This window comes from Rhinolophus sinicus, chromosome 1 (genome assembly GCF_057876585.1).
Source record: "Rhinolophus sinicus isolate RSI-liver-muscle chromosome 1, RSI-T2T, whole genome shotgun sequence".
NCBI lineage: Eukaryota > Metazoa > Chordata > Mammalia > Chiroptera > Rhinolophidae > Rhinolophus > Rhinolophus sinicus.
The window spans coordinates 214,590,727-214,609,362 of record NC_142501.1 but is presented as its reverse complement, the minus strand read 5'-3'; the positions used below and the strand labels follow the sequence as shown (position 1 = coordinate 214,609,362).

Sequence of the window (18,636 nt, the reverse complement as noted above, 5' to 3'; positions counted from 1 at the left end):
ATGCCCTTCATGACAGTCACCACACGCCCCTCATGACAGCCACCACACCTGTGGTCCCAGGGCTCCCCTCATACCACATACAAAAACTAACTCAAAGTGCATCAAGGAACTAAGTGTAGGAGCTAAAATTACGTAACTCTTAGAAAAAAACATTTGTCCAGGGGTTTTTAGATACAACAGCATAAACACAGGCAACAAAAGAAAAAACAGATCAATTGGACTTCAACAAAATAAAAACTTGTGCTTCAAAGGGCACTCGCAAGAAAGTGAAGACAACACACAGAAGAGAAAAAATAGGGTTTTTGCAAATCATGTGTCTGATTATGAGTAGAAACTACTATCTAGAATATATGAAGAATTCTCACCACTCAACAACAAAAAGACAAATAATCCAGTTCTAAAATGGACGGAGGATTTCAACAGACGTCTCTCCAAAGAAGGCACATAAGGGGCCAGAGCCGCATGAAAAGATGCTCAGTAGCGTTAGTCACGGGGAAACGCAAACCAAAACACAACAGGAGAGCACCTTGCACCCACGAGGACAGCTGTAATCAAAGACGGACAGCGACACACGTGGATGAGAAGGTGGGGCAGCCAGGACCCCCCGCGTTGCCAGTGGGGCTGAACAACGGTGCAGCCAGCGGTGTGCGCAGGTTAAACCCAGGGCTGCCATGTGACCCAGAAATTCCAGTCCTCGGTGTGTGCCCAGGAGAGCTGAGGACACTTGTCCACATAAGAACCTGTGCGCCAATGTTCACAGCTGCATTATTGGTAACAGCTCCAAAGAGGAAACGACCTCAATGCCCATCAACAGACAAATGGATAAGAGCACGCAGTGTGTCCCCCGTGCGTCTGACTGAGCTTGGCAGGGCTTCCAACAGAACCCTGAGATGACGGGCAGTTCATGGACTGTCCCATCTGCACTGTCCCCACACAAAGACACTGAGCACCTGAAATGCGCCTGGTGCAAATGAAAACTACCATCGCTGACTGTTGAACTTTAATCACCTTTAATTTCAATTTAAAAAGCCCTGAGTGATGACAGGCTACCAAACGGACAGCACAGCTAATTAGCAAATTAGCCATTTGCAGAACACGCGGGGGCAGGGACACATGACAAAACCTCTGAGAGCTACATATTGAAATATTTACAGAGGAAAATGTCTAGAATTTACTGCAAAACCACGGGAGGAGGGGTGTGGGTGCAGGCACAGATGAAACAAGCCAGAGGCGACCTCACCGAGGTGGTTGGAGGTGTGGGGTTTCTAACTCTCCACTCCTGTCTGCCTTTAGATATTGCCATAAAAATACTACCTTTGAAAACTTCAGTTTCTATTATTCTTATGCAACAAACTGGCTCTTTAAACTACTGATTTGTTTCAGTGGATGTTAAGAGTAACTCTGGACATTTGCTGGTAACGGGGGAGAGCTGGTCTCCCGTATAAACACTGGACCACCACGTACAGGACGTCAAAGTCCATCCACGGCACTGCCCAAACTGTCCTAACTGCAAAGGGATATTCAAAATCCAGGCAAACCGAAAGCCCACAATCAAACGGTCCTGGAGATGGCGGGGATTCTTCCTTGAAAAGATGGAACGGCTGGTGCATTTTGCCGCATGCAAATTACACCTCTTTTTTTTTTAAAAAAGTGGATGTTGGAAAAAGCAGGTGCTATAAGCCAAGTCTGGGCGCCATGCTGCCGCAACCACGCAGGTAAGTCAGCAAGCCTCACTGGGGGGTCAGTGAGACACCGCCCAGTAACAGGGAAATTCTTTTCCACACCGTTTCCATCCTGTACAGCAAGACTCGTGAGAAATTCACACCAAGTAAAATTATTTGTGGTACATGGGAAGAATTATAGGCAGGGTTTTTCTTGGCACCTTATTCTCTTTCCAACGAACACCTGCTTGCAGGCCCCTTTCCGCCGAGGCGAGCTGCCCAACCTGCGGCGGGGGTGGCAGGCCCAGGCTGCCCAGGCCACGGTTCTCTTCGCCACCCACACCAGAACTAGGCTTCAAACGTTCCAATGGCTCCTCTTAAAATGGAAAAGATTTACACTGCGGGAAAGGAAAGTCTGTTCTCCCATTCCAGGATGAAAAAAGTAAGCAGCCCCCCCTTTTAAAAAAAAACACGTCTTGAAAAAGAAAATCACCATCAACAGCAATGGAACTCAAAACTGACAGCCGTGGGCGTGGTCATGGAGGCTGAGGAGACAGCAGGGGAGACTGGGCCCCTGGCCACACTCACTGCTCGCTGCTGGGGTGCTCTGGCTGGGCCGGCTGAGAAAGGGCCACCGACCTTCTCTCTGTCAGAGGGACAGTGTGTTCCCTAACCGGGGTAAGAACGCCCAGCTGAGAGCTGAGAACGTAAGCCCATGCAGGCGTCTCCCCAGGAACTCCACAGGCACGACTCTCAGCCCGTCTTCCTGGAAAAACCACCAGGCACCTGGCTGTGGGGTCCTTGTCAGAGACAGTCTAAGGGGCATGTGGCCACCCGATGACGCGTGTACTGTGGCGCTGTATCTTTGGTCTTGGTTCAAGTCTCCATAAAAATGCTTCTTCATTTGATCAGAGGCGAAGATGGGAGCTGGGGCATGGTGTGTGTGCCGCAGGAAGCCGCTCGGGGCAGGCTCCGAGTGCCAGGCCGGACGAGCAGCGCTCTGCAAAGGCCCCTCGAGTCCTTTGGGCAGCAGACGCAGCCCCACCTCCAGCCACGCTCCTGCGCACGCCCACCCCACGCCCAGCCCTCCCCCTCCGCAGGAAGGAGAACCTGCAGCGCTGGCCCTCAGGCCCTGGGCCACACGCCAGGCACAGTACAAAGGCCTGGATTCCACAGCCTCCCGTCGCCCTCTTGTCACCAAGGGCTGGGGCAGACACAACAGCTCTGAGCAGCTGGTCTTGGTGAGATCACATGGGCTTGGCCCCCCACGTGCGCAGGGGCCAGACACTCAGCCACTTCCTTCTGGACCCACAATCTAACCAGGGCAGGGGTGGTGTCCTGAAATTCACGTTAACGTGACCATAGAAAATGGCTCCACTTAGGCAAAGTGCAAACCCAGGCGAAACTAAGCGATGGGGACGGATGAGACAGGCTCTCTGAGGGGTGAGGGGGAATCACAGGCTCGTGCACACTTAGGATTCACACGCTTCTATGTATCGGTTAGACTTCTGTCAAAAGTTCACTCATTTTAATGATGCTGAAAACCTCCCATCATGACACTGACGGCTCTGGGCGCTGGGTGTGTGCTGGCGCCTCCCTGGGACACCGGCCCCCACGTCCCCTCAGACCTCGGCCACACGTCCCCGGCCAGCTCGGGCAGTGCCTCTGTGGCCTCTTGCTTACCGGGTTGGCCCCACAGCTCTTGCAGGCGAGGTCGTCCAGGCTCTGATTCTGCAGCTTCTCGGTGATGAGCGTGACCATGGTCAGGGGCCAGAAGTCCTCGCTCCGCACCAGTGGCCCCTGCGGTTCCGGACCATGGGGCTCAGCGGGCCCGGGCGGCTGCAGGGTCCGCGCTAATCCTCACGGCTGCATTTCCTCTCCCAGGCTCCTCCTCCCAGCTTCGTGTCTGTTCTGGGATACAGAGAAGACGTCTGTAACTGCATGCGAAACCCCACGGCCAGTGTTCCTGCTCTACCTGAGCACCGACGGGCACCTGACACCTCGGCCTGACACAGGCCACTTACAACCACCGCAGGAGTCGCCCCAGAAAACATAGTAAGAGCAGGGCTCCGGTGGAAGGGTGGCGGCTGACACACACCTGACAGCCCACTGCTCCCATAATCCCAATGAAGCAGCGAGGACGGCCACCCGCCAGCTCCGAAAAGACAAGAAAGCAGGAGATGTGGAAACACTCCGGAAGCCAGAAAGCTGTTGCAAAGCCAAGGCTAAGCCAGCAGTGCAGAAACCCAAGAAACAACCTGCCTGTGACCTGACGGCTGACTGCTGGCCACTGACCACTGACCGCCATCAGAATGCCCACCTCAAGAATGCCAGCTTGACTGCTAACCACCACCCCAGTGCCCACCTGACCGCTGACCGCCACCCCAGGGCCCACCTGACCGCTGACCGCCACCCCAGTGCCCACCTGACCGCGGACCGCCACCCCAGGGCCCACCTGACCGCGGACCGCCACCCCAGGGCCCACCTGACCGCGGACCGCCACCCCAGGGCCCACCTGACCGCGGACCACCACCCCAGTGCCCACCTGACCGTTGACCGCCACCCCAGTGCCCACCTGACCGTTGACCGCCACCCCAGTGCCCACCTGACTGCTAACCACCACCCCAGTGCCCACCTGACCGCTGACCGCCACCCCAATGCCCACCTGACCGTGGACCGCCACCCCAGGGCCCACCTGACTGCTAACCACCACCCCAATGCCCACCTGACCGTGGACCGCCACCCCAGTGCTCACCTGACTGCTAACCACCACCCCAGTGCCCACCTGACCGCAGACCGCCACCCCAGGGCCCACCTGACCGCGGACCGCCACCCCAATGCCCACCTGACCGCTGACCGCCACCCCAGGGCCCATCTGACCGCGGACCGCCACCCCAGTGCCCACCTGACCGTGGACCGCCACCCCAGGGCCCACCTGACCGCGGACCGCCACCCCAATGCCCACCTGACCGCTGACCGCCACCCCAGTGCCCACCTGACCGCTGACCGCCACCCCAATGCCCACCTGACCGCGGACCGCCACCCCAGGGCCCACCTGACCGCTGACCGCCACCCCAATGCCCACCTGACCGCTGACCGCCACCCCAATGCCCACCTGACCGCTGACTGCCACCCCAGTGCCCACCTGACCGCTGACCACCACCCCAGTGCCCACCTGACTGCTAACCACCACCCCAGTGCCCACCTGACCGCTGACCGCCACCCCAGTGCCCACCTGACCGCTGACCGCCACCCCAATGCCCACCTGATGGCTGCCCCAACGCCCACCTGACTGCTGACCGCCACCCCAATGCCCACCTGACCGCTGACCGCCACCCCAGTGCCCACCTGACCACTGACCGCCACCCCAGTGCCCACCTGACCGCTGACCGCCACCCCAGTGCCCACCTGACTGCTAACCACCACCCCAATGCCCACCTGACCGTGGACCGCCACCCCAGTGCTCACCTGACTGCTAACCACCACCCCAGTGCCCACCTGACCGCAGACCGCCACCCCAGGGCCCACCTGACCGCGGACCGCCACCCCAATGCCCACCTGACCGCTGACCGCCACCCCAGGGCCCATCTGACCGCGGACCGCCACCCCAGTGCCCACCTGACCGTGGACCGCCACCCCAGGGCCCACCTGACCGCGGACCGCCACCCCAATGCCCACCTGACCGCTGACCGCCACCCCAGTGCCCACCTGACCGCTGACCGCCACCCCAATGCCCACCTGACCGCGGACCGCCACCCCAGGGCCCACCTGACCGCTGACCGCCACCCCAATGCCCACCTGACCGCTGACTGCCACCCCAGTGCCCACCTGACCGCTGACCACCACCCCAGTGCCCACCTGACTGCTAACCACCACCCCAGTGCCCACCTGACCGCTGACCGCCACCCCAGTGCCCACCTGACCGCTGACCGCCACCCCAATGCCCACCTGATGGCTGCCCCAACGCCCACCTGACTGCTGACCGCCACCCCAATGCCCACCTGACCGCTGACCGCCACCCCAGTGCCCACCTGACCACTGACCGCCACCCCAGTGCCCACCTGACCGCTGACCGCCACCCCAGTGCCCACCTGACTGCTAACCACCACCCCAGTGCCCACCTGACCGCTGACCGCCACCCCAGTGCCCACCTGACCGCTGACCGCCACCCCAATGCCCACCTGATGGCTGCCCCAACGCCCACCTGACTGCGGACCGCCACCCCAATGCCCACCTGACCGCCACCCCAATGCCCACCTGACCGCCACCCCAATGCCCACCTGACCGCCACCCCAATGCCCACCTGACCGCGGACCGCCGCTCAAAGCAGTTAGGCGCCCCTCCCCCACTCCATCCAGTTGGGCAAGCGCCCTGTCCTCCAACTGAAGCTCCTGGGAGGGGGCAGGGAGGGGCCAGTGCCACACCAGGCCCACGGGAGAGGGCCCCCAGTCTGTGTGCAGTCAGCACAGCCAGTCGCCAACCTTTCTTGGTGTCCCTACTGCTGAGCGTGAGCAGCTGCCAAGGGAGCCAGACAGAAGCCAGAGGGACAGAGCCACAGAATGGCCAGTGACCTGGAGAAAACATACGGGAGAGGACGAGACCTCCGCTCAGAGGGAAAAGGCACCCTGTGCACAACAGACCGGGATACCCTTGAAAAGGAACATTTAGGGGAAAAGACATGAGTTCTTAGAATTAAAACACGAGAGCAGAGAGGAACCACCAGCACCTCCTGAGTTTGGCTTCCTAACTGCCCCCAGGCCTCAGGGTTCCCCCTTCCCGGAGGCTGGGCCCAGCAGGCGGGCGCCCAGGCCCCACCTCAAAACGCCTCTGGGGCAGGCGCCCAGACCTCAGTGTGCCCGAGCAGCACAAGCCATCGTGGCAGGAGTGGCGCAGGTGGCAAAGCGGCTGCCAGACGCAAGGAGCAGTGTCTGGGAGACCTGTTAGCAACGTGTACCAACTGGAGTCCGGAGAAAACCATGGGACATTTCCAGAAAGGCTGACATGTCAACAGAACTACACACCCACCTTTGTTCTTAAACACACGTGCACACACTCTCGACAGGTCAACTGACAACCTCAAAGTGGCTTTAAACCCTGGGCCCGGGGCCAGCTTCTCGGGGATGCAGGCACTGCAGCAAACATGGGCACAGCTGAGGCTGCCGCAGGAGCAGGGCACGGGGCTCGCTGAGCCGAGGGAACCCAGATGCCATGAGCTACCCTTGGGCTTATTCCAGGCCAGGAGGGGTGCACGTCAGCCCTGCTCACGTTTACTCACCTGCATCGCAGGGCCTTACCACTAGGTCTCTAGCATCTGGCAGCTCCGCGCTCACAAGGTAGGGATGGCCATCGCTTCCAGCACAGCTGGGGACCCCGAGGCCCAGAGAGGAGTACAGTGGGCTAGGACCAGCCACCTCCCCAGAGGAACCTTCAGAACCCGAGCCAGCCACACAACAACTGCACCGCTGGTAGTCACCGGGGCAGGAGCAGGCGAGCCACAGAATGGCATCTGCCACTTGGCCAATTCTCACTGCCATTCCACATACATTCACCCCGAGCCCTAACTTAGCACCTCCCTCATGGGAATGCCCCTTCAGCCTGACGTGCCACAGGTGCCACCTCTGTTGCTATTCCACCAGCCCAGGACGGAGGGCAGAGGCCATGGCACTGCCCTCTAATGCAGGATGAAGGGGCAGCTCTGCCCTGTGCCCACCCCTCGCAGTGTCTCGAGTGCCCATCAGAGCCTCCTACTGGCACACAGCACGTATAACCACACAAGTTAGGGCAGCCACAGCAAAACTTGAAAAATAATAAAATAACTAGTATTTTCCTAGGCCGCACAGGCCTTGGAGAGACGGCTGATTTCCAGGCTGGGGCAGGGCAGGACGAGACATGGCTGGAGCATGTCCCCCAGGGAATGGTGAAGGTGCTCCCACGCAGCCAGTCCATAATGAGGGCGGGCTAGACTCCACAGGAAGAACTGACACTCCATGAGTTCACCCTGACGTAAATAATTGAAAAATACGTAACAGGGAGGGGGAGGTCTTCCTTTTGGTAGAATGCCGGCTGAGAAATGTAGATGGAATGATGGGATTTTTTTATGTCACCGTTTGACAAATGCCCCATAACGAACGGTTCAGGTGAGAATTATGAATAAATGCTAAGAGTCGGGGGGTGAAAGTACGATGAGAAACAGGGTATTTACAGTCTCAAGCATCTGCCTCCCTACGAGACACAGCTAATTACCAAGGACCACAATCATTTTACAGACCTGGCGGACACCAGCTCAAGCCAGCGATCAAAGCGCACTCAGCAGGTCAGAGGCCAAGCGGACACGGGGAGCCGTGCTGGGCAGGACACATATCACCTGCGCCCCATTCCTGCCAGGAGAGCAGGACCTGAGTGTACTCGTGAGGACACACCTGACGAACCCAGGGAGGTGAGTTGTACAAACAGCTGGTCCGCCTCCTTCAGCGGTGCCAAGGTCACGAAGGACAAGAGCCAGGCACTACAGCCCCAGCCGGATGCAGCCCCGATCCTGGGTCAGAGAAAGGACTTGAGGGGACCGTTCCCGACACCTGCATGAGCACCGGGATCAGAGACCAGCGTCGGGACACATCATGTGCTCTCCTGATGTGACCTTTGAATGTGGCTCCGTCAGGTGTGAACGCTGGGGACCTACGTCCCTCTACGTGGGGGCTCGGCTGAGTCCAGAGCGCAGCGGTCATCCTCTGTCACAAGTCATGGAGTTTCAAAAAGTAAAACAGAGTGTGCTCAGTGTGCACGCAGGAAAAGCACAGTGGGGGCTCCACCAGGCAGCACGCAGCAAGCCGAGGACATGGGGATGGAGCGCTGGGCAGGGGAGAAGGGACCCAAGTGTGTGACACCTTAACCTTCTCCGAAGAGAAGGATGCGTGTTGCTGGGGTGTTACTAACATATACATCTAAGTCCCCGTGCTCTAGCTTCAGGTGGCTGCCATCACAGTACCACACTCGGGGGCCTGAAACACACCAATCTGTCACCAGTTCTGGAGACCAGAAGTTAATCAAGGTGTCGGCACATGGATTCCCTCTGGGGGCCTCTCCAAGTCCTGAGGGCTCCGACTTGAAAGTCTTTTTGGGGGACACAATTCAATCCACAATGCTTTTAAAGAAACTGCACCATCGGGAGGGACGGTCATGGTCACACAGCATCATGCACAGGGCACCCTGGCTCCAGTTAGCCATGAGCCTGTGTGGGGCAGCTCAGGACAGCGTCTGGGCCCTGAGGGAGTGCGTGCTCTCGTCAAATAAAACAAAGCCAGCGGGAGGCAGGTGCCTGGAGGAAGCAAGAAGGACCCCATCGGCAGCCGGCGGGCAGCCTGAAGCCCCTCTGAGGTGGTGACAGTAAAGCCAGGACTGAAAGCTGAGCAGGGGGAGCCAGAAGAAGGGCAAAGCCAGAACTCTGGTGCCAGGTGGACACAGAGGCCAGGCTGGACGATGGGGCCAGATAAGAGAACTACCCAGCCTTGCCGACCAACCAAGAGGTGGGGACTGAGGGCTGCACACGGCAAAAGACGTGGGTGACGCTGGGGACCGGAGCCTCTGGATGCACAGCTGACCTCTGACCCCCCACAGCTCATGCATTAGAAGTGGCCTTTGGTGACCCCACACACACAAACCAGAGCGTCGCATGAGCCCAGGGACGCCTTCTTCTGCGAGTCCAGTGAACCCACACCAGAGGAAGTACGCGAACAGACTCATCTCCACGTTCCCCACAACAGGAAATCCAGACCACTGGCCTCACCTCTAAAGGCACAGGTCATTCTCTGCGACCTAACCAGGGGCTCAGCTGCCACCTTCACATGGTCCTTCTCTGCCGAGGCTCCACTACTGTGCCCGACTCAGACCCTGTGTTGCAAGCCTGGATGTCTGCAGTGGCCCAAGCTGCCCCTTCCCATCTGCTAGGCACTCCTCACCCCAGCCTCCACAGAAAGTAACCGGAGCTGCCACCCCAAAACCCCCTCCACAGCCGTGGGACGAAGTCCGCAGTTCAGAGCTGGGCCCAGGCCTTCCCACCTGTCTTCTCCCACACCCAGGTGCCCTGTGGCCCCAGGAGTACCAGGCACACAGTAGGCGCTCCACAAACTGCGCTGGGGGCTCACCGTCGTTGAGGGCTGGCCCACGAGGTGGACGCAACAGGAGTCTGCTGGCTGGTGGCTCCAGGAACCCTCCCTCCAAAAAGGCAACACAATGAGTTCTGCTGCTGTTTCTTCATTCCCAGTATTAACAGTCAGCACCCCATCTACAAAGCCACATCGGAGTGTCCTGGGGCTGAGAGCAGCAGGGACTCACGGTGCCAGACTGGAGTGGGGTCTGAGTCAGACCATGGCGGGCGGGCCAGCGCCCTTCGGAGACTCTGGCGAGAATCTGTCCTGGTGGCTTCGGGCAGTTCCTAGGCGTGTGGCAGCGTCACTCGTCACCTTCCCAGATCCCTCTCCCCATGTCTGTGTACAAATTTCCCCTTTTCTAATGACACCAATTATTTTCAGTTAGGCCCCCCACCCCCCAATACGACACCGTTCTAACTAATTCCATCTGCAGGGACGCTGTTTCCAGGAAAGATCGCCGTCTGAGCTAGGACCTAGGAGCGGACCTCAGCTTAGGGGTTTCCAGGGACACAGTGTAGCCCGGAACAGGCCACGGCCACGCACACGGTCTGAACTGGTGCTGTTGTGCTTGTCACCACAGAGCTCTCCCAGGGGGCACCTCACCCTCAGCACTGCACTCGGGTGCTTGTTTACGTCCACAGCTCCTGGTGACAAGCACAGCTACTCCCTGACAAGTCCACCTACGGACTTAGAGGGACACCAGGGCTTGGATCTCACGAGTGCGCCCCAACTTCCCCACCTCCAAACCCCCCAAAAGTCCTGTAGGAGCTTCGTTACATCATCACTGACACTGTTACGTCACTACACAGTGTTCCCAGCTAAGCCGCACTGTCCTCTGTTCCACAGTTAGTAATCCACTCCTTTTTCTCATGTGCAAACTTTCACCCCATTATAAATTCTTCCCCCCAAATCCCCCAAATTATAAAACTCGACAAGCTTCGTTTGGTCAAAGACATCAGGCACCCTTCGGGCCTTCTGCAACCGGCCCCCCAGCGTCTGCTCGGGTCGAGGTATTGCTGTCCAGCTGGGCCCTGGGACTCACCCGCGCCCTCACCTTGCCACTTCCTAAGAGGGTGCCTAGGCAGGTGGGTGGGGGACACCCACGTCCCTTCTGCCGGACGCTGGCCAGGCTTTTAGGTTCTTCTCCCTCCCAGTGTTAGGAAATGCGCACAGGCCTTGGGACACAGCCCTTCCATCTGGATACCCAGGCGTCCAGGCCCACCTTGCACGGTCTGTCCCTGGAACGGTCACGGGTCGCGTGCTGCCCTCCTGGACTGGCTCCAACCTCCAGTCTCTGCCATGCTTCCTGTTGCTGGCAATCTTCCAGGGTCAGCCGTTGTCTTCATGTTCCAGGCCTTCCAATGACACGTTCCTGTCTGCCCCTGTGTGCTTAACGGCCAAGGGTGCCGGCTCTGAACGCTCCTGTGGGAGCCTGTCTGAGGCTCTGTAACCTGCCACAAGGCTTTTCATGCTAACGACTCCTTCGTCCTGGCAGTACCATGTTCCCTCTGCTGGTTCTGGTCTCTGCCAGCCTGACAGCTGATACGTCACACAGAGAGAGCATATACCGTCCACGGTGCCGCACCGCTGTGCGTCACCCGTGCATCTCCAGCAGTGGGCCGCCTGACACACGGCAGAGGCCAGCGAGGACTCGCAGAATAGGTACATGTGCATGGACAACCAGGCTGCAGAAAACCCCCTGGAAGTGGCAGCTGTACTCCACCTCCCGAGCCCCAGGCAGAGGCTGGGCGGGCACTTGACCCGGACCCTCCAGTGGCTGCAGCTCTGACGCCAAGTTCAAGCCGAGGCCCTGGTCTACCTGCTGGCACTCCTCCACACTGGCTTCTGAAGCACGAAGTGGGGAGAACGACTGTTAAGCACCTACTTAGTCTGCTGTGCCCAGAGCCTGACGTGGAGCACGTGGTCAACGACCTTTCCCAGTAACAGACGGGAAGGCCAGCACGAGGGCAGCAGGCTCCCAGGGTGGGGGTTTGTAGCAGACAGCAGTGGAGTCGGCCAGCATGGCTGGAGGGGGTGCTCCGTGCAGCGTCCAACCACACAGCCGACTCAGGAGCACCGGACTCTGTCCTCGGACCTTTCCTTCTGCGCAGTTTCCTCTCCAACAGCACGTGCACAGTAATTTAGAATCCAGCTGGACGTTAGTTATTAACCAGCAGCCGTGAATGTAGTGCTTTCAGCACATGACTGTAGATCCTTTGGCACTGCTCCCACGAAAGGCGGGCTATAACTGCCCCGTGAGCATGACAGAGGCTCAGCGACTTCCAGACTGCAGCGAACAAGCACTACAACCACCTGGCTCTCTTTCGGGACACACCCTGAAGCCCCCATGCTGGGAGACCACGTGGGGAGACGTCGGGAGCCCCCCACTGTTCAGGACTTCCCAGCCTAGGTGCCAGGCACGGTGCAAGAATGCCCGAGAGGGGGCCCTCCGGCCCAGCCCCCATCTGACCAGTCTGCACAAGACCCCCAGCAAAGATTGCCAGCCGAGCTGCCCCAGAATTCTGGACCCCTGAAACCATGAGCAGTGATAAATGATTTATGTTGTGTGAAGCCACAATTTTGAAGATAACTTATGTTGCCATAGTAACCACAGCAGTGACACTTAAAAAGGCAAATGGAGCCAAACGCACCTCTCTCGCTGTTGGAACCAGTCATTACTATGACTCCTGCCTCACACGAAGGCTGGGAAGGAAAGGGACGAGGCCATGTCCCCACACGCAACACAAGCTAAGCAGGCAGTCACAGCAAACTACCCAAATCACTAGACTACTGTCATCTGGTAAGGCCCGGGGTGCCACTCCATTTGCAAGGCTCAGCACCTCTTTACCAGGTCACACTTAGGTGCCACAGTCAGGATCTCCAGAAATGTGTAGGCAAAGCCCTGGACCGTGCCACAAAGCCGGTGCCACTGATATGTGTGCCAGACGGCTGAAGTCCTTTTCGAGGACTTCAAAAGAAGAAGACAAAAATCGCCTATCCTAACTAGCCCACAACCTGCTATTAAAACCCACAACTAGAAGGTTTGGACAGCAGGATACTCAGTTTAAGGGTGCACAGAAATCACGTTTGAAATGTTACCTGTGCAAGTCAACAAAGCAGAAGAAACTCACATCTTAAAATGGAGACTGAACCACAATGAAAAAGAAAAGGTGCGGCAAGTAATTTCACTGAGAGAAAGGCCACAGGTGGGCTCGGACAGGCGGGACAGAAAACCCAGGCTCAGACTCCAGCTGCCCTGCTCACTGGCTGGGCTCTCCCAGGCAAGTGACTTCACCTCTCTGGGCCTGCATTTTCTTGACTGAAATGGGAAAGCACCACCCACTACAGGAGGCCACAGGGAATCAAATTAAGTAACACGCGTGAAAATGCCCGGGTTCCTGGCACACATGTTTAGATAACAAATGCTTCAAAGATTGTGAATGTCAATTTTCCTTTAAGAAATATTGCTGCACAAAAAGCTGTAAGAGTTTACATGAAAATTTGGGGTGTTTTTCAGTTTTTTTCCCCAAATGTTTGCAATGCACCTGTGAACGATACCTAACTGTTCTCCTGGTTCTTCTATCTGCCAGTAAGAGCAGGTGAGTCTCTCCGTGCACCTGTTCCCGGTGCACAAAAGCACATGCCTCCATAACTGGGCAAGGGCCCAGTACCTCCCCTTAAAGAAAAAACAGGAACTCTGGCCTTCTCTCCGTTACCTATTTCCAGTAGCAACAAGGACTGCTGTCTTTCCTGCAGCCCCTAAATCCAACGTAAGTCAAGAAAACATAAGAACCCATCACAGGGCAGAGCCATTACGATGGTTCCCGTTCACACCACACATGCCACCTGGCAGTGTGACCTGCAAAGTGGCATCACAGAGTGCACAGGAGCACAGAGCTCCAGATCCATGTTCTCAGTTCACAGACATCAAGGGGAACACAGGAGTCATCTATGGAGCCACAGGAAAGGCCCAGGGCTGCCGCCACCACCGCCGCCCACAGCACAGAGAGGACTCAGGGGGAAATGGGCCACCCCTGGGAAATTCCTGAGGGGAGAAAGGAAATGAAGACCTCAAGGCAAGAACTGTCTGGAATTCCTGCACTAACTACCCCAAGTTAAAGAAAAGCCATTGTTTCCAAACAATTTCCATTTCAATTTCAATTTCAGAGTTGTAGCCAAGGATTTCAAAACAGTCACCACACAGTGTTTCCCCACCTTCTACCATCAGAGCAAGAGGCTGTGCTTTTCTGCCCGGACCTGTGATCCCAAGAGACAGTGAGGTGACAGCTGACTTGTTTGAAAAAACAGACTCTATACGTTCAAGTTAAATTTCTTAAACATTGTGAAACTGAAGTACATTCTGAGGTCTAACCCGTCTTAAAAAGTTCTCAGTGCAGAGAGATCAACTTAAACTCAAGTAAGTGATGAGTTGATTTCAGGGTTTGTTTGGTTTTTTTAAGTATGTTAAAGTTCCGGAAGCTCAGCCTCAAAAAAAAGGTACGCGCCACGATGCAATGCAAAAACCCGCGTCCACTTAACACAGACTGAGTAATGAATTTCAGCTCTGCCAGTGCACTTACACGAAGGGGACATGAAGTAGAAACAGTACACCCGACCCGCCGCGCGCGCCTTTCTCTCTCCATCCACAGGAGAAGTGGGAGACACTTCCGCCGTGCAGTCCACGCAGAGAAGGCTGCTCGCGAAACCACTTCCAAGTCGCCGTGCACAGGTCGCGGGGAGGTCCTGGCCTCCCCACGTCGGTCGGTCCACCTTTGGGGCTCCCTTAACGCAGTTTGTCACGTCAAACCTGCTGCTTCTCTCTCGCTACAAAATGACAATCACAGGAGACCCAGGAATGACAACGGCTCGAACAGGCGATACCCACGTCGGTTCAACAAGTGGCAGCGCGGCCCCGGCGCTGCCCCTTACAGCCAGAGGGTGCGCGGGGGCCCGGCGTACACGTGGGGTCCCGACGTGCGCGGGGGTCTCGGGGCGCGGCGGTGCCGGGGCCAGTCCGAGGAGCCTTGTGCGTGGCGGGAGTCCCACACCGGGTCTCGAGCCCCGGGGACCCCGCGCCCTCAGCGACTCGCCCGCCGCGCTCTCAGGGTCCAGCGGCGAAAACGTGCGGCACCGAGGTGGGTGGAAAAGCATCGGGCCGTGCGGGCCGGGCTCGGCGCGCCGACAGAAGCGCGACCGTCCGACCCAAGTTCACGCGCGGCCCCGCGACGGGGGCGCGCACGCACGGACCCGAGGGGCGCGCGCGCACGGGGGAGGCACGCACCCGGCCGCCGCCTCGCGGGCCAACGGGGAGCCGGTACCTGAGCGCGGCCGAGCGGCGGCGGCCACGGCCGACACCGCGGAGCAACGAAGACGCCAGCCCCGCAGGCTGCGCTCCTCCCGCAACGGCCGACGCGCCTCAGGCGCGGGGGAGCGCACCGCGCGGCCCCGCCCCCTCCGGCCGCGCTCATTGGCCGCTCGCCCGCGGCCACCGCCCACCCGCACCCCACCGCCCCTGCGCTCCTCAGCCGCGCTGCGCGCAAGGGGACGAAGGCTGCGTCGACCAAGGGGAGGAGCTGCGTCTGGGGGGCGGGACCTGATGCGGCGGGGACGGGGCTGTCCGTGGGGGGGCGGGGCCTGCGCCGAAGTGGTCGTGCGCCGGGCGTATAGTCCCCGGGCCGCGAAGGCGGGCGGCGGGCGGCGGCGGCGGCGGCAACCTGAGGAGGCGGGAGGGGGTGTTTGGCAGGGAAGGCGGGTGGCTCCGGCCGTTGCGAAGGTCTTGGTCCCGCCAGCAGCCCGATCGTTCGGGTTCCTCACCCCCGGACACCGGGGTCCCCACACCCTTGGCCGTCCCCGCACTGCCCGTGACCCGTTGCGTGACCTTGGGCAAGTCTCTGGCTCTTAAAAATTTAAGAGCATGCTATATAGGTCATCACCAACACAGTAAGACAAGAAACAAATACAAGTTACAAGGGCTGGAAAAGAAGAACTAAAACTGTCATTTATTCTAAGCCTGGTTTTCTACAAAGAAATACCAAGAGAAGACGCGGTCAATGTGAGACAGCAAATAGGTTACATACCAAGCCAGGGAGGGGACATAGATCAATATACAACAGTGATGATGCTTTTCACATACAACAGACGGAACATGGAATGTTTTAGGACGTGCCGTGCACTCTCGACAACCAGGTTCCTAGGAGTGAACAGGAGGTTTTATGACACCTTTATGGGGAAGGTCACAAAACATGACAGAAGGCGGTTAAAGAGCTTAATGAAGTGGGGAGACTGCCACATTCCTGCACAGGAAAACAGTACAGCAAAGATGGCGGTTCTTACCCAATAACCTAACTGTCTCCTCGCACTCTTTTGCTCATCTTCTAATTGTGTTTGTTTCTTACTGCTGAGTGCTGGGAATTCTTCATGTATTCCAAATACAAGTCCCATGTCGGATGTGTGGTGTGAAAAGATTTTCCCCTCGTCTGCAATTTGTCTTTTCTACCTCTTCACAGGGTCTTTCACAGAACAAACGTTGAAAATTCAAATTCTGCCTTTTCCCTAGTGAGCACAGCAAGTGCACTGATGGCTGTCACACCTGGACACCCTCCTCAAAATCGCATTCAGGGCCATTGGGAGACATGCCACATGCCTCCTGCGTGGCTTGGTGTTCACATGGGCGAGTAGCATACACTGGACTGGGTTCCAGGACCCCTCCAGGTCTTGGCCTCCAGAAGTGGTTAGGGTGCCTCTGTGGTAAACGTCCCACTTCCTAAGTGCGGGCTGTTATTAATCTTACCCGAAGATGGTCCCTGCCCTACCCGTTACTAATGGAACTGCAGGGTTTTGTCAACACATTAAACGAGGCCCTCAGCAACAGACTGTAACAGCTGCCACTGCCGAGCATTAGTAAGCATGTGGCATTCACTCTCTCCTTTAATCCTATGAGGTGGACATATTATCCCAGTTTTATAGATGGGAACACGAAGGCCCGTCACACAGTAAGAGGCAGCTGGGACTAGATGGCAGGTCTGCGTTCCTCACTGCACACAAAGTGCCTGATATGCCAGGCCAGGCGGCATGCTCAGGGCACCATACACAGTGCCTTTGTTGGAATGCCAGCCACTGAGCCCCTAGTGCCAACATCTGGAGCCTTTGCTTCCTGCACACCTACACTGAGGAAGTACTTTTCCAGAAAATTTTATATGCATCTTGGAAGTGTAAGTTTTACAAAGTGGCTTAGCTCCAATTAAAGCCTGCACATGAAATGGCAAGCAAAACAAAAGCAATGATGACAAAGCAAAAAAAAAAAAAAAAAGAAAAACACCCCAAAACCAATACCCCTCAAGATTCTTAAACATAAAATATGAAGCCTGATGATCAAAAGCCCCCTCCCTGCCTGCCCCCACCGCACACACCCCCGCCCACATACACGCAGAGCCAGCCTGGTTTAGAGAAGACAGCTAGCACGTTAATTTGCAAGGCACTTGTAGTTTGCCAAGTCCGGTAACATGACTTTACCCAGCAGACCTTTTAAATTTGCCTACATGGGAGAAAAAAGATCCTGTAAACTATATCAATCAGAAGATCCCCCAGCTGGTCCAGAAAGCCAGAAGTGCAGCCTTTTGGTTCAGGCAGAGGCTGCTGACTCAGCTGGAAGCCTCCACTGACGCCTTGCTACCAAAGGGACAAGGAATCAGCAACCTGATGGCTGAAAAAGAGCACCTAGAGGTCAGGGTCTGGTTGGACCAGTGAGAAACAAGACTGGCTTCACAGAACATGAAGGAAGTGGGGGTGTGTAGGATGACAACCCGATAAGCTGACCACGTCTGTCTATACACGGGAAGATAGGGAAATGAATCTCCAATGGGAGTGAGATAGCCATCAGCCTGCAATTGTGAAGAATTAATCATGCTGGACAAACTTAATTTAGTTCTGACACTTCTCGGTTCTATGTGCCAGAGTCAAGAGTAAAGAAACTTAATCCTAGCCCATTGGTTATTTGTAACGCTCATACAGAAAATACTAGATTATGTTAACAACATGAAAAGGCAAGTGCTAAAGCCTGAAGATTGATTTCCTTGAGGTGTAAGAGCACTCCAAGAATTTAAATGCGAAGCAAAAGCTAGTAGCCAGAGCAGATTCTTCTAGAACCTGAGTCAGATGTCCTGGTCTGCACACTGGGACGCCGGCCCCCGACGTGACCGCTCCAGCCCCGCTCCAGCCAGCCCAGCCTCCTTGCCGTGGTTGGAGACCAGCTCCACCCACCTCTGCCACCATCAGCACAGTCCTCCCCAGCTTCGTCTCAGCCGACTATAGCACCAGCCCAAGGTCCAGTCTCGTCACCAGACAGCTCTCTTTTGGGGTTCCGTAGGCACAGCGCCTGCTGTGGGTCTCCTCTGCCTGCAGACCTCTCAACTCAACAGTCAGGTCATGTGCCCTGTCCCCAGCCCCTGCCACATACCTAACGTACAATGGTAACTATTACAGACACTCCTGATCAAAGTGGGGTGGGTGGGTAGGTGGGGACGGGATGTAGGGGTCACTGGCCCCCGCAGTGCCTTCATCGGGGCTCCTGGCTCCACCTCCTGAAATCTCCCCTTTTCCATGAAGGATGCCCTATGTCTGCAGCTGGGTAGTTTTTGCAGCCCATGGACTCCCGAGGGTCCAAACGCCTCCTTTCATTTCACACTGCCTGTCCCTTTCAGTCCGAACTGGCAGCATTTTTGCCAATGTAATTCTTTCAAAAGCTTTTTGAGTATCCTGTGAATCTTACTGGGGTTCATCAGACAAAAGCCACACGCACAGGTCTCCTCAAAGCCAGCCCTTCTCTGTCT

At 57.0% G+C, this 18,636-nt stretch overlaps 1 protein-coding gene across 10 annotated transcripts in view; it reads right to left on the bottom strand.

Annotated features, from left to right (window-relative positions):
* The window catches only part of FAM53A (family with sequence similarity 53 member A), a 38,316-nt gene extending 22,988 nt beyond the window's left edge, over positions 1-15,328 (bottom strand). For 4 of the 10 annotated variants that reach the window (XR_016019406.1, XR_012492242.2, XR_016019416.1 and 1 more), the window contains exons 1-2: positions 14,389-15,326; positions 3,345-3,572 (exon numbers count right to left, since the gene is read on the bottom strand). Coding sequence is in view for 7 of the 10 variants with exons in the window: in XM_074320123.2 (XP_074176224.1) it covers positions 3,345-3,422 (78 nt within the window). In the remaining 3 variants the exon portion in view is untranslated. Of the gene's footprint in view, positions 1-3,344; positions 3,573-5,964; positions 6,233-10,862; positions 10,986-14,388 lie in introns of those variants that run through there. The other 6 variants (XM_074320136.2, XM_074320159.2, XM_074320130.2 and 3 more) reach the window with 6 other exon arrangements.
* Positions 15,329-18,636: the final 3,308 nt, after the last annotated feature.